The 26,950-nt window shown below is 41.4% G+C and overlaps 1 protein-coding gene across 1 annotated transcript in view; it reads right to left on the bottom strand.

Moving 5' to 3' along the window:
- Positions 1-2,267: 2,267 nt before the first annotated feature.
- Positions 2,268-26,950, bottom strand: part of LOC148509568 (vomeronasal type-2 receptor 26-like) — a 122,497-nt gene continuing 97,814 nt past the window's right edge. The window contains exon 3 of the mRNA XM_088442970.1: positions 2,268-3,175. Within this exon, the coding sequence (XP_088299096.1) occupies positions 2,268-3,175 (908 nt within the window). The remainder of the gene's footprint in view (positions 3,176-26,950) is intronic.

Below are 26,950 nucleotides of genomic sequence, written 5' to 3'. Positions count from 1 at the left end.
TCCTCTGGATCCTGGATTGCTGGTCACTGCTGCTGCTGTCTCTCTTGCCAACTTTGTTCACCAACAGGTGCCCTTGTCAGCAAGCCAAATTAATCAGGGACACTGCACTCTCCACACTGTAGGCTGATCAAAATGGTGGCTCACCAACAGCCAATCAGAGCCTTATATACCCTGGGGAAAAGGGCGCCAGGCCAGCCCTCAGTTACCCGCCCCCTTGCAAATCCCGCCTGATGTACAAGTCCTTGTCGAAAAGTCTCCACCTCCCGAATCGCGGCATTGGCTAGTTTCCGCATCTTTGGGCGTTTCAACTTTTTCAAATTGAATAAGGGGATAAGTGACGGCGCGCGCGTAACTTTAACGCAATTTAAAACTGCGATATGCGGCGATAACTTCACCCGTCAAAACGGCGAAGTTAACGATTTCATATTGAATACCCCTGTAAGTTTCTTATCTTGATGTGGTTGAAGCAGGCAACCCAGGAGGTCAACCTGACACCATTGATGACATTGTGCCCACATTACTAGAGTCTGAAGCCCTGCCTGCTGCTTTGCACAATCAATAACTTTGTGACTTGTAGAGGTAGTAGGAGACAGTACACAGCTCTCATTGAATTAACTGAATTAACAGAAACATTGAAACCGTTATCACCACCATGGTAAACATTGAGTGCATCCTCCAGACTAACATGACCAGTGATATGTGAGGATGGTGTTACTTTGGCAGCTAACCTCAACCAGCTGGTTCCTGTGGACTCAGGACATGTCCCCAGGGAAACTGAACCTGAGGGAGCAGAGTCATCACCACCTCTTGCCCCCAGTGACTGACCCACTCAGAGCCATTTGTGGAGAGACACAACTAACACTGGCTTGGTGGGAAAAAAATTGTAAAAACTCAAAGTAAGTAAATCTGTACATTTTAGTCATTTCACAATTACAAATTATAAGTTGTGTATTATTATTATTATTATTATTATTATTATTATAATTATTAGTGAGGTTTGCATTATCATTTTCTTTACTATATATATATATATATATATATATTTATAAGTCATCATAAAATAAATGTATTTGTGCTTCCAAACTGTAATATGCTGTTGGAAAGTTAATGGAGCTTATTGCAGAGGTGAAAGAGTATATGTATTTTAATAGAGTCAGATCTGCATTTAAGAAGAAAAACAATAGAATTGGACCAATAATCAACATGGATAATAGAAAGAAACTGAGCTTTCAGCCTTGTTGAGCCCTGAATAAGTTTATAGAGTAAAAAGGAAGATAATTCTCCACTCAAGAGAAATAACACATTTCACCTTCCATTTGTCTGCTTTCTCAAAGGAAGCAGAGATTGGACAGATGTGTTGATGAGCACAATTGCACTATTTTAGTAATAATATACCGTACGTGATCTATGTACACTATTATATTTTTAATTTTAGCTTATTGGTTCCATATTGAATTTCATGGATTGAGAACATTACTAATCCACTTGATCATACCTTTCAAGGATGCCAGGACTAGATTTACTAATCAGCAGCTACTTTTGATTCTCCTGCTTCCTCTTACTAAGCAGTAGCAGATTTTTAAGCTTCAGTTTAGTATTTCTAGTCCCTAGTGTGCCAGAACACCCTCAATACAAGACTTGTAATAGGACCAAAGATGAAAGCTCCTTCACTAGTTGGCTGCTTTATCTAATTAGTTTATATTTTTGTCCACTAACACTAGTCCCTTCATGATGATTCCATAAAGGTAAGGTTTCTAGTATCAGAATTGTCTTGTCTTAGAATGATTACCAATTTGGCACTGACTTTACTCGCCATATTTGGTGGTGTCTCCCAGATTGCAGAGATTGTTACCACTAATATTCTTCTTCTGTTTTTGCATTAGGTAATGCAGGATCTATTGCCAATATTACCAACATGTTTACTAATACTATTGTCCTTTTGTAAATGTTTCTGAAGAATGCAGCTACTTTACTTGTGTAATTTATTAATAATTGGGGTAATTCTACATATCTCAGGATAAGTCTTGAATGTTGTTTTTATCCATAATAAATAAATACACTGTCAAAATATACATCTGCAAGGGAACAGAACAAATTACCTACTCAATTATGGATGCATAATTTCATCTTAAACTTTATTTCATTGTAATAACATGATTATAGAAAACATATATTTTACTTTATATTGTGTCTTACTAGCTTTCTGTTACACATTTTAACCACAAGACTATGTATATAATAAAGGAAGAATTTCCTCTGAATTAACCTTATGAATAACTTTTCTCTAACAAGTGTCTTTTACTGTTCATTTCAGGTCTCAGAAGAATATTGTAGCATTTAGGAAAAAATATACAGCTCAGTATTCCAATACCTGAAGCCAATATAGCAAAAATCTCTACAGTGACCATATGTTTCCCCTTACTGCTCAGATAGGCTGGGATAGCACAGATCCAAACACTGCAGAACATCAGCATGCTGAAGGTGATGTATTTGGCTTCATTAAATATGTCAGGTAATCTCCTCACCATAAAAGCTAAACCAAAGCTCAAAGCTGCTAGAAACCCCATGTAACCCAACATGAAATAAAAGGCAAGGACAGAACCTTCATTACACTGGATGATGATAATCCCAGGATAAGAATCCCTGTCATACTCTTGAAAAGGAGGAGAAACTGACAACCAAATAGCACTTGTGAGAACTTGAACAGATGAGCAGATCAACACCACTAAATTTGGCAATTTAACACCCAGCCATTTTCTCCAGTAGCTTCCCGGTCTGGTGGATTTGAAAGCGATGCAAACCATGATAGTCTTAGCCAGAACAGAAGACACAGCCACAGTAAATATTATTCCAAAAAACATTTGGCGTAGCATGCAGGTGATATCCACTGGACGACCGATGAACAGATACACACAGAGTATGCTCAGCTTGAGGGAGATGAGAAGAATGAAGCTCAGGTTTCTGTTATTGGCTTTTACTATTGGAGTGTCCAAAAATGAAAAAAATATTCTGGTTATAAGGACTGTTATAATGAAAAATAGCCCAGTTATGGAAGAAAAAACGGTAGCTATTGGATCCTTCTTATATGATAGAAATTCTACACTTCTGGGAATACACGCATCTTTATTCTTATTTGGCCATTCATCCTCTGGACATTTCTGGCAGTTTTCACTATCTAGAAAATTAATTGAGAATATAGAGTTATGTTAACAAAAATTATTACCACATTATCCAAAATATTCGGCCCCATTGCAGTGCCCTATTTTTGTAGGAAAAAACTATTCTCCCTGTGGTCACTTTTATTGATCTTTGCATTTTGAAATTTTTTATGTTTTTTTTACTATGTTTTTCTGGCACTGCTAAGTGTTAGCTTGTGGATGGGCACAGACTCCAACACCATGGAGGCACTGCCATATGTCTCATAATGGTGGAGTCTTCTGCACCTTATGCTACTGTCAACCTTGATGCTGTTGTGTGTGTATTGCTAGACACCAGACTACAACACCTTTGAAGTACTGTTGTGTGCCTCACAATGGTGCAGTAAATAATGTAGACACAAATATTGCCAAAATGTCACATTCATGTGTTTTTTCTAGTACATGTCATCGAGTGGTCTTGCGTAAGTTGGCTTTTTGAATCAATATAACAATTTTCCAAAGAGTAGTAAGTAGAAATGTGAAAAAAATTTGAAAAAGAAAGTTGTTAGTTTATTTATATGCTTACACACGCGCACGCGCACACACACACACACACACACACACAGTGAGTACTGAATAAGGCCCAATGTGTTATGTTCTGTCCTATACATTAACATCTCTTTTTTTTCCTCTTATATTGGAAACTTTTGCATTTTATTCCTTATTTTGCAATAATTAAGAATGAATATTTGGGAGCTCAAACTTTAAGATCAGTTGTCAATTTTTGTCAAATGTGGACATCACCATAGAAACATTGGTAATGGTTTTTGAAAAGAACAATTCTAGCCCATCTACCCATCTAGTCTGCCTTTACCTAGGCATTTGTTTTTTGTTTTATATGTTTCTTTTGAGTGGTGCCAGATTTTATCAGAGTAGCTTTACCACAAATGGAATTATTATGAATTTCTCTGGCCTATTTGTGCCTGTCACCACAAATCATGGGGCCATCATATATTAATAATCAGTAGGCCCCATGAGAGTAGTAGTAGGGTTCTTATTAACTAAAATAGGTTTAGGTTATTGTTGAATCACCAACAATGCCCAGGTTGATATACCCAGTTGTCCCCACATTTTAGAAAGTGAAACAGACATTGAAAATTCTTCTTCAGGTGTGTGAAAGATCTTTGAATGGTCCAAATACTTTTGATCCCAGTCTCACTGGCAAGACATTGGAAATGTATCAGAGACTGACTGCACAAGCCTGCACATAATGCAATGAAGTTAAACAGGCATTTTTGGAACAGGACCAGGTCACACCTAAATTTTACAGGCAGACATTTTATACCCTTACAAAAATGAGGGGATGCTTGCAAACAGATTTTATTTAATCAACTTTGAAGAGCATGTTCTCAGTGCATGGAAAGTAAAGAAGCATGTTCTGCAGAGCAGATATTGCACACCATGATCTTAGAGCAAATGCTTCTGAAAGTGGCTCCAAAATACAAGAGTGGATTGCAGATCATAAACCAGAAACTGCAGAAGATGCAGGTGGATTGGCAAAAGAGCTTGTAGCCAGCCAGCCTCATTGGTGAGCATAAGATCCTCCATAAGTGGTGTCAAAAAGACAGATCTACTCTGGCACCAAGGACACAACCCATGGTAGTGTTGCTGTTACAAAACGGTTCCCTGTGCACTCAAATTACTTATTCCAAAATTGAGAATTAGAGATGGCTGGACATTCCACCACCCAAAAGGTTTTACAGATGTGGTTGGTGAATAGGCAAGAACTCTTAGAGGCCATATAGACAATTGCAACCCGAGGAAAAAACTTTGAAGTACTGTAGAAGTAGATTAGATAGGTGACAGATAGTTTAGGAGAAAGGTCTGTTATTAAAAAAAAATATATATTTGTCTCCTTTGATAACTACTAGTACAGTCTAAAAACAGTTGATACTGTAGTTCCACAGCAGTACATTTCTCAGCTACTTTCCCTAGTCCATGATATACCTGTCACTGTTCACTTTGGTAGCCAAAAGACTTTATTCCATTTTAGGATAAGTTTTTGGTGGCCCCAAAAAATTATGATGAACAGTAGTACTATATGTGGAATCCTGTGTCACCTGTCAACAGTTAGACAGTACCCCAAAGTGAGCACTTATACAAACCCTTCCTACTATATTTTGGGGGTACCATTCCAAAGGGTGGCCATAGACAATGTAGGACCCTTAAAACCTCCTAATATGACATGGAAAAGATTCATCCTCACTTTGGTGGATTCAGCTAATTGGTATCTGGAGGTCTTAGTTTTAGCATCTACAGATGCGAGCATGTAGGTAAGCCACTAGTAGATAGGGAATCCCCAGTTGTACCCAGGAGTTTCTTACAGATCAGGGTACACAGCGTCTTGGAGAGCTAGTACAAACTTTATTGTAGCCGTGGGACCTTCAAACATCTCATACCACCCACAAACCAATGGAAGCTGGCCCTGCTGAAACTTCTATTTGCTTACAGGGTACTACCCATTCAAATTCAAGTAAGTAAGAGGTGTGTGTGTGTGTGTAACCCTTTATTTGATGAGAGAAACCTGAGAAGGGACTCTTCTCATGGCTGAACAACCTATAGAGAAGAACTAGAAACTAATATGAAAATACTCATGGTGTAGTCACAGTAGCGTATCTAAGGTTTTTTTTGCTATGTTGACATATATAAAGTAATAAACAGTGCTTTGCATGTAGTAAGTGTTATAACTGGAAAAAAAGTATATATACAGTGTATATATATAAAAAAAACTAAATTTAGTCTACCTATTTCTACAGGTGTGTAAATTAAACTACCCCCAGTTTAAGTTTGGTGTGTTTTTAATATTTTCTTATGTGGGGATTGAAAATGACCCTTATAGACTAGCTTCACATCAATGTGGGGGAATGAAAATAACCCTTTTGGACTGTCTTCCCACCAATGTTGGGGGTCTGGAAATGATTCTTATGGGCTGTCTACACTCCTATGAGGGGGTTTGGACATGCTCTTTATGGGCTGACTTCTCTCCAATAGCGGGGGATTGGATATAACCTTTATGGACTGTGGCCCTGATTCAGAGGTGAACGTTCTGAGCAGAATGCTCGCTCTGAATCAGGGCCCTCCTCCATGAAAATGGAGCGTCCTCCTGGACACTCGTATAGCTGTGGGTGACCACCCACAGCTATAGCGAGTGTCCATAATGATGGTCGCGATGGTCAAAGACCATTGCGACCATCGGGCTTGCAACGAGACCCTGCTGTAGGGTCTCACTGCCGCAAGCCCAGGAGTGATTTTGGCTCTATCAGAGCCAAAGTCACTCCCACTGACATCATTACTGATGTCAGTGGGACCGGACTCAGACGGTAGGCATTCCCATGGGGACGCCTCCATCTGGCAGCCACACCCCCGGCACGCCCACCAAAGGGGGCATGCTGTCCGTCACCATCGACAGCACGCCCCCTTTGGTGCGAGACCCCGAGCGACGTATTTCTCATCGCTTGCCGGGTCTCGCGCATGCGCACGATGGAGCTCCCTCCGTCGTGCACATGCGCAATCTCAAAACATCGACCCGCTAGCGAGCGAGCTTTTCTCGCGAGCGGGTCTGAATGACCCCCTGTCTTCTCTCCAATAGTAGAGGTTTGGACATGACCTTCGTGGTCTGTTTTTTCTAAACTTATTGTAGAAATGTTATGTGACTCATTGATTTGATGAAGTGCAACAATGCATTACAGGTAGGATAATTTGCATATATGAAATTTATTTTACCCAGAATGCATCTTGTTTGTTATAGATGCACTTTTCCTGTGTTTTTTTGCATGAGAAAATTAATAAACACTGGGGGAAATGGTATGGTCCTCCCTTGCTCAAAAGTTCTCACCTTCTGGGGAGATATGAGGAAAACCTTGACCAATGTAGGGGTTAATAATTTATGTATCTATATAAAATTATTATAGTTCTTTTATAGATAGGGGGCGTTTTTATATTGTCCCGGGGCTCCAAAAACCCTAGTTTCACCACTGGTCACAAATGTGCCTCAACGATACCTTCCCGGATATTGGTGTGCATAATGTGCAGCACACGATCTACCCGGGGAAACCAAGGCACCACATGGAGATCTGACAGTTGGACTACGGGCTGTAAGTAGTGAAAATTACTAGTTAAGCTCTTGACCAATTTGTTGTTTATGTTAGGAGCTCTCCTATATATAGAGCTTGGGTACCTGTGAGACTCTCTCTTAGGACGGGATCCTGTTGTAACAAATGTAAGTTTTTCTTGAAAATATGTTCCAATAATTTATATTGGTTCTTATATGTGGTGATAAATGATACAGTGGGTTTCTTTGAGTTATCCTTATATTCTAAGAGGTCTTTCTGGGGATAATCCCTTATCTCATTTATAGTCTCTTCTACAGTATATTTCCTTATCATACCCTTTTTCAATAAAATTTTGTTTAAGGCTATTGACTTGGTCCTTGAAAATCTCTCCACTGGTGCAATTTATGCATACTATGTGAATTTGTCCTTTTGGAATGTTCTTAAGCCATCTTGGATGGTGATGACTTCTAACAATAATATATAAGTTGCTATCTGTGGGGAATCAGTATTAATGACCGCAGGACATCAGCCTGGCAGTTCAAATCCTGATGCTGGCAGCCCGATGGGTGAAAATTCAGACAGTGGAGGTAAGTATACTATCCCTACCACTCTCCCCCCCTAACCCACCCTTAGTGGTGCCTAACCCTTACCTCCTCCTATTAGTGCCTAACCCTAACCTTCCATGTTTAGTGCCTAAACCTAACCCCTCCTCCCTGAACCCTAAACCTAACCCTCCTTGGGGGGTGCCTAACACTAACCTCCCCCTACTGCCTAAACCTAACCCCTCTTCCCCTAGACTAGCCCTAACATTTCCTGGGGGGTGCCTAACCCTAAGTCCCCCCAGGGTTCCCTAAACCTAACCCCCTTGTATACTCACCCCTGGCAGAGGATGAGCTGTCCTGTGTCCTCTTAGTGTTCCAGCATTGGGATTAACATAGGCATTGGTATTTCATCCATGTGGCTGCTGATGTCATAACTACATCCCATCTGTGGGCCTAGAGAAATTCTTAGTGGCCAAACTATCTCCGTTTTTACAAAGAATTAAATCAAGAAAGTTTACTTCCTGTTGACTAATATTAAAAGTATGTTAAAATCATTGACAGGGTTCTCCTATCTCTAATTCGATTCTTCAGCATCTAATGAGTCTGGAGATATATTTCTTGACTTGGAGCCTTAAATTTACCCTGGAGTCTGGCCCTCAGATTTGACAGACTGTATGACTGCCAATGCCTTGTTTTGAGCAAAAGTTATCCAGGGGCACTAGGGAAACCTGGCTGCATTACGAGCGGAGCCGGCTATAGGGTTTTACCATTGACCCTGCCCTGCACTCTTGTATGGGTGAAACATTGTGCCAGTAATTGCCCCTCTACATTGGTGGGGATCTGTGGTGTATCAGGGTGGAACCCCCCCTCCTTCCCTCCCTTACTGTAGACAATCTGGTTGCTGACTTCCCGAGTGGAGAAGACCTATCTCACTGATCAGCTGCTGCTGCCTTTTGGGGCCGAATATTCTCCCCAACATGTGGTCAATCCTATGGAGGCTGGAGACTGCTGCTGTTCACTGGAATCGCTCAGTGCCTATCCATCAAGAGACTTCCTCACTGACACCCATCTCAAGCATCTGGCTGTGAGGGCTGTGCTACATGGTCAAGTCCCATCTTACTTGGTAACTGTTGGGTTCTCTCCCTGCCGGTAGTGGTGCTCCCTGTCGGACTTCTCCATTGCTGGTTCAGGTGTCCCTGTTGCTGGTAGTGGCTGAAGTAGGGGTTCATATCTATCCATTTTCCATGCTGTCCTGTCCTTCTGAGCCTGTTGGTTCTCTGTGGTGCTGCGGAAACCTGCCTCTGGTGGAAATTGCTGAAGATTGTCTCTTTTTCCATGAGCCGGACTAGATTCCTGCTCTGCGGAGATTGTAGAGTTCCTTGCAGAGGAGTCTACCGTCCGCTTGCTTGTTCCTCTCTGCATCTGCTGGTGTTTGGTGGTACACGTGAAGGGACCTGCAGTTACCTCTGCCTTGGAGTCTGTGTGGCCGGACTGCGTGGTGTGGTACCTCTATTGAAAGTGATTTTACCCACTTGTTGCTCAAGATTTAGTATTTCACATTACATCTGCTAGTTTTATGTATTAAGCTGTTTTTTCAATTGTCTGTATGCAGCCTTTCTGTCTATACAATATCACCATCTAGTGGTGGTGAATGATAATTGCAGTTCTCATTTAAATACTTATTGCATTTTACCTTTGTGGTTAAATCCCATAATTGTGAGTTTTGTGTTTGTTGTTTCTTTTTCTCCCTTATTTTCTTTAAAAACAATTTAGTATTTTTTTTTCTCTTAAAGGGTTAATGTGTATGTATCCATAACAGACTGTGTATAATTAGAGATGTGCACCGACCCCCGTGTTTTGGTTTTGGATCTGGATCTCCCCTGGTTTTGGATCTGGATCTGTTACTGGATCTTTTTCCTTGGTGTTTTGTTTTTTTCGTTTTGGATCTGTATTTTTTCCAAAAAATGATATAAACAGTGAAACCACATAATTTGGGCCTCTTTTTGTTCCTACAGTGTTATTAACCTTAATAACAATAATTTTAAGGCATTTACATGCATTTTTAAGCATCTCACAGCCGTTACAAGGCTTGCTCACAGTCCCAAGGGTTGAGCAAGCCTTGTATCGGCGAAACTCGCGTCAGACTGACACTTCCGGATCACGTGATGCGCACACGTGACTCCGGTTTTCCAACTATACACAGCAGCATGCACTAGCACTACTGACAGCACTGCAGACTACAAACCAGGACCACACGCTGGACAGGTAAGTGGCATATACCCCCTGCACTGCCCAGTACATCAGGGCAGACGGCCACCTAACTTGCCAGTTTATTTAACTATCACTTACATACATTGTGCTGGACCCCCCTCTTTTTCTATCTGCAGCATATTATTCCTCTATTAAGAGGGACAAGTGATTGACTGCTTTTTACAATTGCCATCTATATACCATCATACTATGCTAATTGACATTCTATGTGTATCATTAATTCCATTGGGAATATATTAATGAGGTCCATTCCGGTGTTTGTTGTGCATTGTTGTATCTAGTTTTTTGAAGTTTCTCTGTGTGAGGTTTATTCATAATATCTAATGGTATATGTTACATTTTAATCAACCACTTAATTTTACTATACACACAGTGTACGATCTATTTGATGATATTTCTCTATATTAACTTAAAAATGCATGCAGGCATTTATATTTATATATATATATATATATATATATATATATATATATATATATATATATATATATATATACATATATATGATTATCTCTCCTACAAATGAATGGAATTTTTTTTCCTATTATAGATATCAGTATTAAAGGTGGAGTTATATGCCTATACTGTGAATTAATTGGTAAGATATTATATTGTGGCCAAAGGCACATATAAATATTCATATCAATATAGCATTATCTCGCCTGGCTATCTACAATCCATAGTGGAGATAGTATCTCCCTTGATTTATGTATATGTATTGTTTGTTTGTTTGTTTGTTCAATAATTGTTAGTTGCTAAATTTTTTAAAAATATTTTGCCTATTAAAAGTAAATTTTTATAACAGCCATATCTCAATACCTATTGTGTGCCCCCACCAAGAGTTCTTTTTTCTCTCTTTTCTATGGTTTATATGCTATAAGCTGACTCAGGGGAGCACTACAAACTTCCTTATCGATAGGTCTGTTAGACTGTGGTCTTATGATCCATGATAGGAGCATCATTACACGTATATGTGTGTGTATATATATTCAGTTTGTTATAGGTATTTTTTAGAGATAATATTAATCATATAAGAGCAGAAATCTTTTCAGTGTGGATTCAGTATTTTCCCTTTGTGTATTATTATAGTTTATTAAACTGCCATCCCGACGCCACTGCTGTGTGGCAATGTTTTATAGATGATCTATATTTTTTCAAACTGCCGTGCGTTTGTGCCGCTGCTCTGTTGCTTAGTTTAGCCAGCCAGCTTGCTGCAGCCTTTGGCCTATATTGGGGAAAAATAGTGAAATCAATATTGTATCGGCTAAACGCACGTCAGACTGACACTTCCGGGTCACGTGATGCGCACACGTGACTCCGGTTTTCCAACTATACACAGCAGCATGCACTAGCACTACTGACAGCACTGCAGACTACAAACCAGGGCCGCACACTGGACAGGTTAGTGGCTTATACCCCCTGCACTGCCCAGTACATCAGGGCAGATGGCCACCTAACCTGCCAGTTTATTTAACTGTCACTTACATACATTGTGCTGGACCCCCCTCTTTTTCTATCTGCAGCATATTATTCATCTATTAAGAGGGACAAGTGATTGACTGCTTTATGCAATTGCCATCTGTATACCATCATACTATGCTAATTGACATTCTATGTGTATCATTAATTCCATTGGGAATATATCAATGAGGTCCATTCTGGTGTTTTTTGTGCTTTGTTGTATCTAGTTTTTTGAAGTTTCACTGTGTGAGGTTTATTCATAATATCTAATGGTATATGTTACATTTTAATCAACCACTTAATTTTACTATACACACAGGATCTCATTCAGAGCCGGACGCTATTTGCGGACGCTCATTCAGAAAAAGGGGCTGGCTATTTAAATTGAGCGCTCGCTCTTTGCGGTCTGTTGACGCCTCTATGTCTGAGCGAGCGTCTGAAACATGCACTCGCTATTTTGTAAAGACGCCCCTTGGCCGCTCGCATCATACGTCATCTCCGCTATTTATTAGATTAATTGAGTACATCGAAAGGCGTATGAGCTGCTCGCTATTCTTGTGGTAGCATTTTCCTACCGCAATCATGCGAGCAGTTCAGGCTAAAAGACAACCAAGTGACGTGGTCGATGATGCTGCTTGGTTAATTATGCACACCCTTTAAATGCCCTTTTGACACGGCTGCGTTCGGATCTCCACTCCCCGTTTTCAAGCACCTTCCCCTGTTACCACCCACAAACGCCTCATTCTGTCACTCAAATTACAAGCCCCTCGCTATTTTGTGAGCACACGATTTCCGACCGCACTGACTGGTTGGCACATGCGCATTACGACCCATACGCATGCGCAGATGTGCGAACATCGCTCAGAGCGAGCGAGCGGCTGCTTACGAGCGGCTCTGAATCAGGCCCACAGTGTACGATCTATTTGATGATATTTCTCTATATTAACTTCAAAATGCATGCAGGCATTTATATTTACATATATATATATATAATATATATATACATATGATTATCTCTCCTACAAATGAATGGAATTTTTTTTCCTATTATATATATATCAGTATTAAAGGTGGAGTTATATGCCTATACTGTGAATTAATTGGTAAGATATTATATTGTGGCCAAAGGCACATATAAATATTCATATCAATGTAGCATTATCTCGCCTGGCTATCTACAATCCATAGTGGAGATAGTATCTCCCTTGATTTATGTATATGTATTGTTTGCTTGTTTGTTCAATAATTGTTAGTTGCTAAATTTTTTTAAAATATTTTGCCTATTAAAAGTTAATTTTTATAACAGCCATATCTCAATACCCCATTGTGTGCCCCCACCAAGAGTTATTTTTTCTCTCTTTTCTATGGTTTATAAACTATAATAATGTCAGTCGGCAATGTCCCAAATTGTGCAAAATGTAAAAAAAAGAGGTGCAGGATGGAATTGTCCCTCCCACCCACTCTTAAATGGGATATTAAAAAGGACATGCACAGGTAAACAAACCAAGCACTTTAGCCACTAGGACTGACACTTTCATGGCTGAACTTCTTGGTTTATTTGGGCCCCCCACAAAACATTTTTTTGAAGGACTACCTTCAATTAGTAGTGGAGATTACATGTGCTGGTCCAATTTGCTGGTAGCTGATATTGGACTGCTTGTTATTAATATACAAATTATTATTATTTTGTTAAACAAATTGCATGAACCTGCTGCAAATGACAAAACAGGGAGGAGGTGCCTAGATAGTTAAAATCCCTTCCTCTGCTGACTTTGGCTCGACAAATGGAACAGATGCCTTCACAACTGTTATCAGAATTAAGATGAAAATAATTCCACACCCAAGACACAGCTTTTCTGGCTTTCTTTTTATCATGAGCATGAACTGCTGCCACTGGTGGCTGATTTACGCAAACCACATCCTCATCATCAAAATCCACATTAGCATCAGAAAGGACACAAATTTCCCCCTCATCCTCCACACCATCATCCTCATTTTTTATTATTTCACCATCTACTGTAATACTAGCACAGCCATCATGGCGTCAGTGATCCGCTGTGAAACTGGCTGACAGCTGTTTTTTTAATTACCAGTAGTAGTCTTCTTGGTCCCTTTCTGGGATGAAGATCCACCACCAGCAGCAGCAACAGGCGTATCGCTCAAGGATCCTTCTAAGGAATCATGGATTGGAGAGGAGCCTGTCATGCTCATGATATTGGATGAAGGACTACTTCCAATCATGAAGAAGGATGTTGATGATAATGCTGGTGTTGGTAGTGGAGATTAGAGGTGCTTGGATCCAGATAGAAGGGAGCAGTAGGTGACACTGACTGATTGTTGTTTGGTTTTTTGTCCCCAAAGTTTTAGAATTTGAAATACCTTTTCCAGTTTGATGATTGCACTGCAATTGACGTAACAGGGAGGAGGTTCCAAGATGGTTAATAATCCTTACCTCTACTCACTGTAACTTGGCAATGTTTACAAGTGGCTTGGCAAAGGTTGTCCATATTTGGGTGGAAATAATTCCACCTTTGTCCACGCATGGCAACAATGGGATTTTTCCCACCATGGGCAACAACTGTTGCCTGACTTACAGTTTTTACACAAACATCCTCACCATCAACATCCTCATCATCATGAACATCCTCATCAACCTTGTTGTTATCACCAACTAGATAAATATCCTCCTCATCTGCCTCGTGCAATTCCACAGAAGCATCTTCAATTTCTACATCAGAAGGCACACAAATGGTGGAAGGAGGATCCTCTTCAAGTACAGTATTACTAGAATGGTCAAGCTGACACATGGTAACAGCAGACACACTTGGACTCTTCAGAGCACACAGTTGGTTATGGTGTCTTTTTCGTCTTAACAATTTTCATTATTTTGTACCTCTCCTACAAGCAGAAGGTCTTAAATTATCATTAGAACCATCAGTCATCATAAATACAGGCCAATGCCTTATCCTTTCCTTGCCACTTCGTGTAGTGAATTGCATATTGCCAATTTTTTGCTTCTCTAAAGCTGCATTAGCTTTACATTTTTTTTGCTTTAAAAGGGTAAAAGTTGGTTTTTTTAGCCTGACTTTTTGGCCTGACTTAAGCCCTGGTACATCGGCCTTCATAGATGATGTTGACGGCCTTATATTGTCATCATGACTGCTGCCAGCAGCTACAAGACTGGTATGTGGATACTGCTCTCCGGTCATGTGACTGTCCTCCAAACTCACTACGCACACAACCTCACACAAAAAAAATTGTTTATTTATTTTTTGGGCAGCGGCCCCTTGACAGACAGGATCTGTACAGCACCCCAGCGCAGCTACGCCAATGACAGGTGTGGCTAACATGCACATAAAAACAAATATTTATTGTTTGGGCAGCAGCTCCTTGACAGACAGGAGCACAGCACCCCTGCGCACCTACGCTGATGACAAGTGTGGCTAACATGCACATAGAAAATAAAAAAAATAAAAATCACACTGGGGGTGGGTGAAGAGCACCCTCTGGAGAACACAGCTTTACAGCCAGCCAGTGCCAATGGACAGGACAACAGCCAGCCAGCCCCTCTATAGACAATAGCCAGCCCTTATGGACAGGACAAGAGCCATCCCCTATATGGAGTGGACAACAGTAGCCAGCCAGCCCCTATATTAACAACAGTAGCCAGCCAGTCAGCCCCTATGGTCAGCATCAGCAACAGATCCCAGCACCCTCCCTCTTCACACTAAACAGCCAGAATCAAAAAAACACAGAACGGTCTCATTCTGGAAGCAGCTTTTAATTAGATGATGTTTGTGTCTGAAGCCCATTTTTCCACATGTGCATTCTATTCCCTTTAATCTAATGAATGAACACTGCTATATAAGGGAGATTAATCAATACATCTAACCTTCTGAGGAAACTGGGGTTATAGAACCCAGAGAAATGCATCAAGGACTTGTTGCTGCTATTTTCATCCATCATCTCCATCTACCAGTATACCAGCTATATCAACTACTGTACTGTGAGCTGCAGAATACCCTAACCTTTCACTATTGTCCTTATTTGGCTGATCACCAGGAGACAGTTTAAGAGACCTGCTGCTGAGAGCTCCGATCAGCGGATCTGGACCGAACACACCAGCCAGCTATTACCACTCCCCAGCACTCACTGGTGTGAAGCGTGTGTTTTCTTCCTGCTGCTGGATTATAAAATTCTACCTGCCAACTTTCGGAGGCAATAAAGATAACCAGGTACCAGTGGTGTTCTGCCATAGAGGCACCTTCCATGAGTGCCAGGACTTGAGGATTCTTCATAGCCACGGCTAGTGTTACCTAAAGAGTGCTTCATTTGTAACCAACCTGCCGTTTGAAAGGATCTCATCCCCTCTTTGGATAGGTATTATCTATAGAACCAGCACTCTAGGAGTGATTTCACCTTTATTGGCTATACTAATGTTGAGACATTGTTACTGCCTCTTGAACCCTAACATTTACATTCAATATAAGTATCTCTGCATTACCAACGGATCCTAGAGATTGTTACCATCTATCCCAATTATTAGTATATATTTGTGACAATTTTTATTTTGTTTCTTTTATTTATGTATTTATTCATTTATTAGCTGGGCCCTTTGATCATTCTGTTATATTTAGAATATGTCATAATGTTTACTAAACATTATATTTATTGACGGAGATTGGTTTTAATGGAATACATGTTTTAATATATGTGTACTACATGTTAATTTATTTGAATAAAAAGAGCATTATAGACTCATCAACTGTGTCAGTTTGAGCGCTCCACTGTATATTGCTTTTCAGAATGAAAAATGGCAGTGATCACGGAACCATTACAGAATCCAAAACCCATGAGAATCCAACAGCTGAATTATGACGTTTTGCCTCATTTTCAGATCTGAGTCAGGCCAGAAAACCCGAGCTGACTCGGATCTACCTCGGATCCCCGTAGTTCAGGAGGGTTCGGGTCTCAGGGGACCAAACCCACTCATCCCTACAGTAGGTATAATAGTACATCTGTTCTACTGATTTTGATTGCTTTTGGTATCTGCATACTTTAGCAGGGTCTTCCCTACTATGGACAGTTATTTAGACAAATCTACTCCATCCCATCCAACTACTCCCACCACATCCACTAGAATGGTCATCGTAAACCCCAACAACAAAAATCAATGACTGCTAACCCACCGACTTCTCCTCCAGCATCCTGTTCCTCGGAGGGAGGGTTCTCACCTACTACCTCTAAGGGTAATACAATTCCCACCTCAGCTGATTATTAGGTAAGAGATTTGAGGACCTCCATGCCAGATTAGATGCATCACTGGCTAGAATATATACTAACATGTCCAGAATTGACACTCTAGAACATAGGACAAGTGATGCTAAGGACTCGATTCACGCTCTTCAACAGGAGCTAGAACTAAAATCTCAGACCATCCAAAATAGGACTGAAAACTGGGTGACTTCGAGAATCACATCAGGTGTAGTAACCCATGACCACAAAAGAGATAGTAATATAATATTTTACTAGTGCTGCATGTTCTTCTCAGTATCACAAATGTAATAATTAGCACCACCTGTGGATCTTTTAACATGTGTTGGCCAGTAATAACTACACCTGTACAAAAACTAGGATATCTGAAAAAGATGCACTGTTAGGAGTGCACTACTATAGACCATCTATAGGCTTAATTATTAATACTGTATAATAATACACTATGCAGTGGATAAGGAGACCAATATGTACATATATGTCCAGGGCAGTGCTAGGTTCTTCTGATGCTCCAACAAACTCCTGAACTTGCTCCAATGCTCTGGAATGGTGCCCACATATTAAATAAAAACATTCAGCTCAAGCAGGATGGCTCCACTGGTGCATATAATGTCTTACTGTGATCGCTGGTCATGTATATGCTGGAATTATGACACATAATACACTTTGTATGATGCATATTAAAGATGGATAAGTGAAAATTATGCTCTCTTCATAAACTGGCCACACTCGCTCTAAAATCAAGCATTTGAAAACCCCCTTTAGCATCCTGCATTTGTCATTGTAACCTACGCTTTAAAGAAATCCCAGAATCCATTGCTGATTCACAATTAAATTGATTTGTCAGTGAGTTAATCCCACAAACATTGGAAATGTCTGATCTTAACTCTCAAATTCAAATTGAGAGGGTCCATAGGATGGGGTTACGTTGGTGTGAAAGGGATGCCCGCTCCAGACATATTATCACAAAAATCCTAAACTATAGGGATAAGGAGAGTAAATTACAAACATATCGGCTAAACCAGAGCTGAGAAAGGAGGGTCACCGCATTCTCATTTGCCAAGATTTTTCTGTTTTAGTTTCCAAAAAACGTAGACCCTTCTCAGAGGTGTGTAAGATTCTGATTGAGAGAAAGGTGAAATTTGCTCTTTTAACCACAGCTAAGCTGCGTGTTGCCATCCATTTTTTTACTGACCCACAGCAGGCCAATGTTCACTTCTCTAAAATGCCTCTGGCCTCCCCTGCTCACTCCCAAGCTAGTTTAGAGGATTGAGATGTACTCAAGGATATTTCTTTTTATTCAACTTTCACCACCATGGTTTCTGATTAAACAATACATTGGTGGTTGGATATATATAAGTTATTTCTGACTGTTCTCATAAGATAGACAAAATTTATAATGGCCATGGCCAAAAGTTTTGAGAAAGTCTGCTGCTTCAGTTTTTATGATGGCAATTTGCATATACTACAGAATGTCATGAAGAGTGATCAGATGAATTGCAATTAATTGCAACATCCCTCTTTGCCATGACAATGAACTTAATCCCCAAAACAACATCTCTACTACATTTCAGCCTTGCCACAAAAGGATCAGCTGACATAATGTCAGTGATACTCTCATTAACACAGGTGAGAGTGTTGATGAGGACAAGGCTGGAGATCACTCTGTCATGCTGATTGAGTTAGAATAATAGACTGGAAGCTTTAAAAGGATGGTGGTGCTTGAAATCATTGTTCTTCCTCTATTAACCATGGTTAGCTCTAAGGAAACATGTGCAATCATTATTGCTTTGCACAAAAAGGGCTTCACATGTAAGGATATTTCTGCTAGTAAGATTGCACCTAAATCAACCATTTATAAGATCATCAAGAACTTCAAGGAGAAAGTGAAGAAGTCTTAAGGGTGCCCAAGACCATCAAGCAAGTGCCAGGACTGTCTCCTAAAGTTGATTCTGCTGTGGGATCAGGGCACCACCAGTAAAGAGATTGCTCAGGAATGGCAGCAGGCAGTTGTGAGTGCATCTGCATGCAAAGTGAGGCAAAGACTATTTAGAGGATGGCCTGGTGTCAAGAAGGGCAGCAAAGAAGTCACTTATCTCCAGGAAAAACATTAGTGACAGACAGATATTCTGTAAAAGTTACAGGGATTGGACTGCTAAGGACTGGGGTAAAGTTATTTTTTCAGATTATTTGGGGCATCTGGAAAAATGCTTGTCCAGAGAAGGAAAGGTGAATGATATCATCAGTCCTGTGTCATGCCAACAGTAAAGTGTCTTGAGACTATTCATGTGTGGGATTGCTTTTCAGCCATGGGAGTGGGCTCACTCACAATTATGCCTAAGAACTCAGCCATGAATAAAAAATGGTACCAAAACATCCTCCAAGAGCAACTTCTCCCAACCATCATGATTGAGCACCTTGCCATAAGGAAAAAGTGATAACTAAGTGGCTCAGTGAACAAAACATTGCATTTTTATTTCCATGGACAGGAAACTCCCCAGACCTTAATCCCATTGAGAATTTGTGGTCAGTCCTCAAGAGTCAGGTGGACAAACAAAAACCAACAAATTCTGACAAGATCCAAGCATTGATTAGACAAGAATGGGCGGCCATCAGTCACTATGTGGCCCAGAAGTTGAATGACCGCATGCCAGGGCGAATTGCAAAGATCTTGAAAAAGAAGAGCCAACACTGCAAATATTGACTCTTTCCCTAAACTTAATGTAATTGTCAATAAAAGCCTTTGACAATTGTGAAATGCTTGTAATGTTAATTTAAGTATACCATAGTAACATCTGATAAAAAGGTCTAAAAACACTGAAGCAGCAAATTTTTTAAAACCAATACTTGTGTCATTCTTAAAACTATTGGCCATGGCTGTAGTTACATGCTTATCCTTAATAATGTTTATCTGCATGCTATAAATTTGAACATTCATGCTGAAATGGAGTAGCTCCAAGATGAATGATTAGAGGTTTTTGGTTACTGCTCCTGATATCTGTAGACATAATGGTTTTTTATTGAACCAATTTACAAACTATTTACTGCCTGTTGTTTAAAAGAAATGGGATTGAAATAACAGCAGCTCAAGAGCTGCCGGTTCAAATCCCGACAGTGACAGGCTGACAGGTGAAGATCTTGATGCCCTGGTGGTAAGTATGCTAACCCTCCCCTCTCTCCCCCTAACCAAAACATTACCCCTAGTGCCTAACCCTTAACTCCACCCAAGGGTACCTAAACCTAACCCCACCTCCCAACATCCTACACCTAACCCTCCCAGGGGGTGCCTATCTTTAATCTCCACCCCTAGTGCCTAACCCTAACCACCCCTTCCCTGAGCCTTCCCTGAGCCTAACCCTAACCTTCCCCATGGAGGTCCCTAACCCTAAGTCCCCCCGAGGGTCCCTAAACCTGACCCCCTATCCCCGGGCTAAGTGTATACTTACCCTGCATCGTAACTATATCCCATTTAAAAACATTTGTTCATGTCAAATTTTATTACACTTGGGATACCCAAGTTATTTATGATTACTACTTTATTTTGGTTACTATTTTGTAGTATCCTCTACTCACTGGAGAGGGATGCTCGTTTGGTTCGGGTGGGATGTAATATTGTTCCCAACCCATTTCTATTTATCAAAAATATTTTGCATCTCATCACTTTGATTACATCGCAAATCTATTAAGGTGTAGTAATTTTCCATCAATGATTGTGTTCCTGTGTGCGTTGTGGGGATGGGGGCAGGGGGAGGAACAAATCTAATTTTTCTTTTTAATAAGCAATATTTGGTTCATTTCAATCCCCCTTTTAGCCTAGTTCTGGTTATAAATGCTCTTATTTTTACTGCATGACATCAATTCATAAAGATATAGATATCCCTGCTGTTAGGGCCCATGTATCCTTTTTCACATGGAATGTAGGGACCTCAATTCCCCACTTAAAAGGAAAAAGGTCCTGACCTACATAGTAGGAAAAACCCAGCTGTGACATTCTTACAAGAAACACACTGGAAACTGGGAGATAACTCTACACAGTTTGCATCTTGGATCAGTGGTGGACCTAGACTTTATCTTTAGGGGGAGTGTTTAACAACTAATACTGACTCTTCCCCTTTCTACTCATTGCTCCTCCCACCCCTGGGGATGTCATTATAGGGATATCGGCGGGTGGGATAGCACCCGTCGGTATCCTGATGGCAACCCATATGACAGGAGTCCATACCACACACAGCCCTCTGATCCCCAATACACAGTGACAGGCCATAGTTATTGGTACAGTACATTGTGTCACATAAATTATATACATTGCACTAATTTCCAGCAAATTCCATACTAAAGGATCCTCCCTTCCATACACACTCATACATACACACACATACGCTCACACACAAAAACATGCACAAAAAACAAACTAAAGTGATAGCATTTTTTAAAACAGGAGTCTTTTATTTTAGCATCACCAATGGTATATGACATTTATATACACATATTCACACCCATGCTGATACTACTAAGCAAGTGATATATGCATGCTGACCATAAAACCTAGAGCAGCAGAGACTGGTCATTGAAGAAAAAAAAACTTTAACACCACAATTCAGTAACCAAACCCTCTCACTGTTTTCTTGTACAGTCAGTGTTGTGTATGATTGCACACATTCACTGTATCCAGAGTCTTCCTGCACTGCAGACTTGAGCTCCCCTCATCCCCCCTGGATCTACCACTAGGTAGTCATACCTGGTGGTAGATGGTCCTCCCTCTTCATGTTCCAACCATTCTACATGTGTAAAACTCAGTCCCAGTCACAGCCAGTCCTGTCAGCAATCACCATGTCATTCAGTTTCACATTTAATCTCCCTATTCACTTGCTGGGTTGTTCCAGCAGTGGCCATCTTTGTAAAGGGCACAATGACTCATGGGATTCTTAGTTTGTCATTTACTGCTTATAGTTTGAGCAGTAAAAAAAAACAACAAAAAAAACCTACAAATCCCATGTCACTGCACTTCCTTATCTATCCGGCTGGGTATTTGGGTTGACACTGACAGCTTACTCATTTCAACTGTATGTGGTCAGCATGGCCAGGTCCTGGCTGGCACCTGCAAATGGACCAGCCTGCATGATTAGTAGGTGGTCGGGGCTAGGGCTGTCTATGGTATAGGGGCATTGGCTTGGCCCTGATCGCCCCTTCTTGGATCCACCACTGCCTTGGATAGCGGAATGCCTGTCAGCCTCACATACCTCAGAGGGGTGGCAATCCTTTTTCACAGAAATCTAAGATATGAAATTTTAAATACAGTAATAGACCCAGAAGGGCGATATATTATTATTGATGCAGACATTGAAGGTAGCAACTATACATTGGTGAACCTTTACGCCCCCCAACACCGCCACAGGATAGTTGCTTTGATTCTTATTGCAAATTTTGGTTTGCAGATCCTCATATCCTCTGGTGGTTGGTGGGATTTCAACACGTTGGATGACCCTGTGCTAGACAAGTTGCCCCCTGCTTCCAGGATGTCCTCCCCAAGTTGGAAGCATCTACAGAAATTTAAAAAGGTTCTACAATTAAGTGACCCATGGTACCTTTTAAATCAAAGCAATTGTTAATTTTCACATTTATCTAGGGCTCATGGTTCCATGTCCAGAATCGATCACCTTCTATTAGACAATTCCTTGCTTACCCTACTTAAACTTGTCAACTTAGAATACATAATAGTTTCACATCATGCTCCAGTAATGATGGATCTATTCTGTGACTGTCTCAGCACAACTGACCGCTTTTGTCATTTCCAGGATTATCTATCAAAATTAGAGATGTGTACTGACCCCCATGTTTTGGTTTGGATCTGGATCTCCCATGGTTTGGGCTCTGGATTGGTTTTACCAAAACCTCACCTCCATGTTTTGTTTTTTGGTTTTGGTTTTGGATCTGGATTTTTTCTTAAAAAATCATAAAAACAGCTAAAATCATATAAAATTGGCCTCTTTTGTTCCTACAGTATTATTAACCTCAATAACATTTATTTTCACTCATTTCCAGTTAATTTTCACCACCTCACAATTTTGATTTTTTCATCTAGTTAAGGGCCAAAAGATTGCATCCAGCTAACCGGCTCAAAACTGATTGATAAATAGGGTTGAGGACTGTGCAAAGATGATGGTTGGGGTAACCCTTGATGATTGAAGAATTGATAGTTGATAGTTGGCACAGCCACTGGCTGAAGTAAGAAGAGTTGATACTTGATAATTGATGCAGCCACTGGCTGAATAATTGACAGTTGGTGTAGACACTGGCTGAAGTAAGAAGATATGATATTTGATAATTGGTGCAGCCACTGGCTGAATAATTGATAATTAGTGCAGCCACAGGCTGAAGAATTGCTAATTGGTGTAGCCCCTGGCTGAAGAATTGATAATTGGTGCAGCCCCTGGCTGAAGAATTAATAATTGGTGCAGCCCCTAGCTGAAGAATTGATAAATTAATTGGTGCAGCCCCTGGCTGAAGAATGATAGTTGGTGCAGCCCCTAACTGAAGAATTGATAATTGGTGCAGCCCCTGGCTGAATAATTTATAATTGGTGCAGCCCCTGGCTGAAGAATTGATAATTGGTGCAACCCCTTGCTGAAGAATTGGTAGTTGGTGCAGCCCCTTGCTGAAGAATTGATAGTTGATACTTAATTGTTGATGCAGCCTCTGGGCTGAGTAGTAGTGGAATACAGAGCTATGATTAGTCCTGCAACAGCCTTGAGGCCTGCAACTCTTAGCAAGTTGCGGCCATTACAGCCTTGTGGGCTGGCGAGAAGTGGCAACAGCTAGCCTTTGGGCCATGAAGTAGGATGCAGCCTTTTGGCTGTGTAGCAGCCTTAAGGGCTGAGACCCCTTGGCTGAATGTCACTGTTGTGCGACTTGCACAGTGGGGTTGACACAACAAGCAGCAATTGGTTCAGAATTTTCTTTAAAAAAATGAAAGGGGCATGCAGGAGATGCTGTCTGTGGCCATTCCAATTTCTGGACATTTATAAACCATAACATTAAAAATGTCAGGCAGCAATGCCCCAACAGCACATAAGAAATAGGAAAAAGGTGCAAGATGGAATTGTCTATGGGTCCTCCAACCCACCCTTATGTTGTATATATGAAACAGGACATTCACAGTTTAACAAAACAATCACTTCAGCAACAGGGATTGTCACTTGTGGCTGAAATGATTGGTTTGTTTTGACCCCCTACAAAACAAGCTGCCAATGCGCAGTGGACATTGGTGGCAATGATCCCATACACAAACTGGCTTTACAATACATTAGATTAGATATCATCATCATCATCCCCATCAGTATGCATCCTCCTCTTCTTCACACAATATGAATTTGTCCCCACTGGAATCCACCATTAGAGAGTCAGACGCTTCTATATTTTTTGGACTTAAGTGCTGGTAAATGTCTTCCTTGTGGAATTCGTAATTCATTTTGATGAACATAATCTTTTCCATATTTTGGGGAAGTAACCTCCTACGATAATCACTGACAAGGTTCCCTGCTGAGCTAAAAACTCTTTCAGAGTACACACTGGAGGGTGGGCAACTTAAGTACAGCAAAGCCAATTTGTGTAAGGGACTCCAAATTGCCTCTTTTTCCTTCCAGTAGTGAAATGGACTGTCTGACATGCCTATTTGGATAATAATGTGGGACGAGCGCTCTGAGCCGTATTGTGTATGATGTAGAAAGAAAGAGATAGAGGCAGCTAGATGTCGTGAGCGGTCCTGAAACTCACGTGGGATAAGTAATTACAAGAAAAAAGCTCACATATATTACCAGCATGCTGGATATGTGTGCAGTAGACAACAGCGCACCCTGCCTGTTGTTCTGTGGTAATATGTCACAAATGGGTGTATCAACAGGTGTGTGTAATATTCTGATTATGACAGAGAAGACTTAGTAAGGGGAAAACACTGTCTTTTATTAGTAAAAGAAACTTGCAGGTACTGGATAAATAGTTAATATATTCCGGATGGTGCAAATCCTGACAGACACTGCTGATTGGCCAGTCGTCTTCTGGATAAGTGAAATGATCAAAATGTCAAGATATCCAAATGCTGCTGCGCAGTATGAGTAGTGATGAAGCAAGGGGAGGGGGGGGAAGGGGGTGAAAAATTCTGATATGTAGGATGGACCCAGCGACCTCAGAGGCTGAGCTGTGGGTGGATGTAGTCTAAAACTGTGTCCATGAGTGATTACGCGAGGTGTGTGAGTAGTGTTCTGGTGGGGCGGCATCCCAGCTCCCCCAGGCGCACAGTACTCACCCTCAAGCGTCCTTTTTGACCACCTCCTGGTGGACTCCGGTAGACGTGTGGACGGTCCTATCAGTACGTCTCATTACACACACACCTTCACATGCCATTCCTCCAGTTTGATTGGCCACTAGCAGTTTTAAAACACCAGGACCTAATATGCCATTTATCCTTGAGAAAGGCCTCCCAGAAGGCAAACGCATTGGATCTACACTTATTCATCACTCCCGCATGCTCCGTCCCTAAGTCTCCTCAGCCTCCCCCTCTGAGTTGAGCTGCTGCACCACTTGGCACAGCACCAGAGACCGCGAGATCTCGCGAGATCGCGGGACCCGGAAGTCTTGTGTCAAGGCAGCGTGGAGCTCCCTCTCCTCGACTGCACTCGGACGGTGCGCCGTGCCAGAGAGCTCCAGGACCAGGAAAATTAGGACCGTCCACACGTCTAATGCCTATTTGGATGCTATTCCTAAGATAAATATCCACCATTTTCTGAATGGTGACCATATCAGACAAAGGCCCTCATTCAGAGCCGGACGCTCTGAGCAGAGCACTCGCTCTGAATGAGGGCCATCCTCCATAAAAATGGAGCATCCTCTAGGATGCTCGTATAGCTGTGGGTCACCACCCACAGCACATACGAGCGTGCAGGATGATGGTCGCGATGGTCTTGACCATCGTGACCATCGCCAGTGCGACCAGAAGCCTGTGGTCGGGTTTTTCGAACACAAGCCCTGGAGTGATTTTGGCTCTATCAGAGCCAAAATCACTCCCACTGACATCACTAGTGATGTCAGTGAGGCCAGCTTCTGACAGTAGGTGTTCCCTTGGGAGTGCCTCTGTCAGGCAGGCATGCCCCCGACACGCCCACCAAAGGGGGCGTGCTGTCAATCAACATCGACAGCACGCCCCCTTGATCAGACACAACGATGGCGCATGCGCATGACAGAGCTCCCTCCGTCGTGTGCATGCGCAGTGCACACCATCGACCCACTTGCGAGTGGACAGCCACTTGCGAGTGGGTCTGAATGAGGCCCAAAGTCACAATAGACATGTCACTCATTGTAGGCAGTTCTTTCCGACCAAGCCAGATGTCATTAGATTTTGCTGACTGATCTGCATCACCACCAGCCGTTGGTCTCTTAGGAACATATTGTTTTTTCCTGGCAGCTGTAGAAACTGAAGGAGGAGATGCTGCCATGTCACATTCTGCTTAATCTGATTATTTTTTCAACCCCAGATCTTTGCATCTTTTTAGATTTATGTCTGTCAGAAAGAAAGACACAAGGTATGCCTTAAGCCTAGGATCAAGTATGGTCACCAAAATATAGTGATCTGATTTCAAGAGATTGACGACCCTTGGATCCTGTCGAAGCAAATGAAGGGCTTGATCTTCAAGTCCCACATACGTAGCAAAATCACTCCATTTCAGCTCCTCCTTCAGTTTCTCTAGCTGCTGTTGCAAAAGTCTGATTAGGGGAATGACCTAACTCAAGCTGGCAGTGTCTAAACTAACTTCACGTGTGGAAAGTTCAAAGAGTTTGAGAACCTTGCACAACATGGAAATTATTCTCCACTGCACTTGACTAAGGTGCATTCCTGCTCCTTTCCCTATGTCATAGGCCATAGTGTCGACTTGGTTGGCCTTTTTCTGCTCCTCCATCCGCTGAAGCATATAGAGGATAGAATTCCATCTAGTTACTACCTCTTGCTTCAGTGGATGGCAGGGCAAATTCAACAGTTCTTGCTGGTGCTGCAATCTTTGACACGCAGTTGCTGAATGTCAAAAATGTCCAGAAATCTTGCGGGCCACCAAGAGTATCTCCTGCATGCCCATGTCATTTTTAACAAAATGTTGCACCACCA

Source organism: Taudactylus pleione, unplaced genomic scaffold, assembly GCF_031769625.1.
Source record: "Taudactylus pleione unplaced genomic scaffold, aTauple2 ptg000319l, whole genome shotgun sequence".
Lineage (NCBI taxonomy): Eukaryota > Metazoa > Chordata > Amphibia > Anura > Myobatrachidae > Taudactylus > Taudactylus pleione.
The sequence above is the reverse complement of the archived record's forward strand: the minus strand, read 5'-3'. Positions and strand labels throughout refer to the sequence as shown.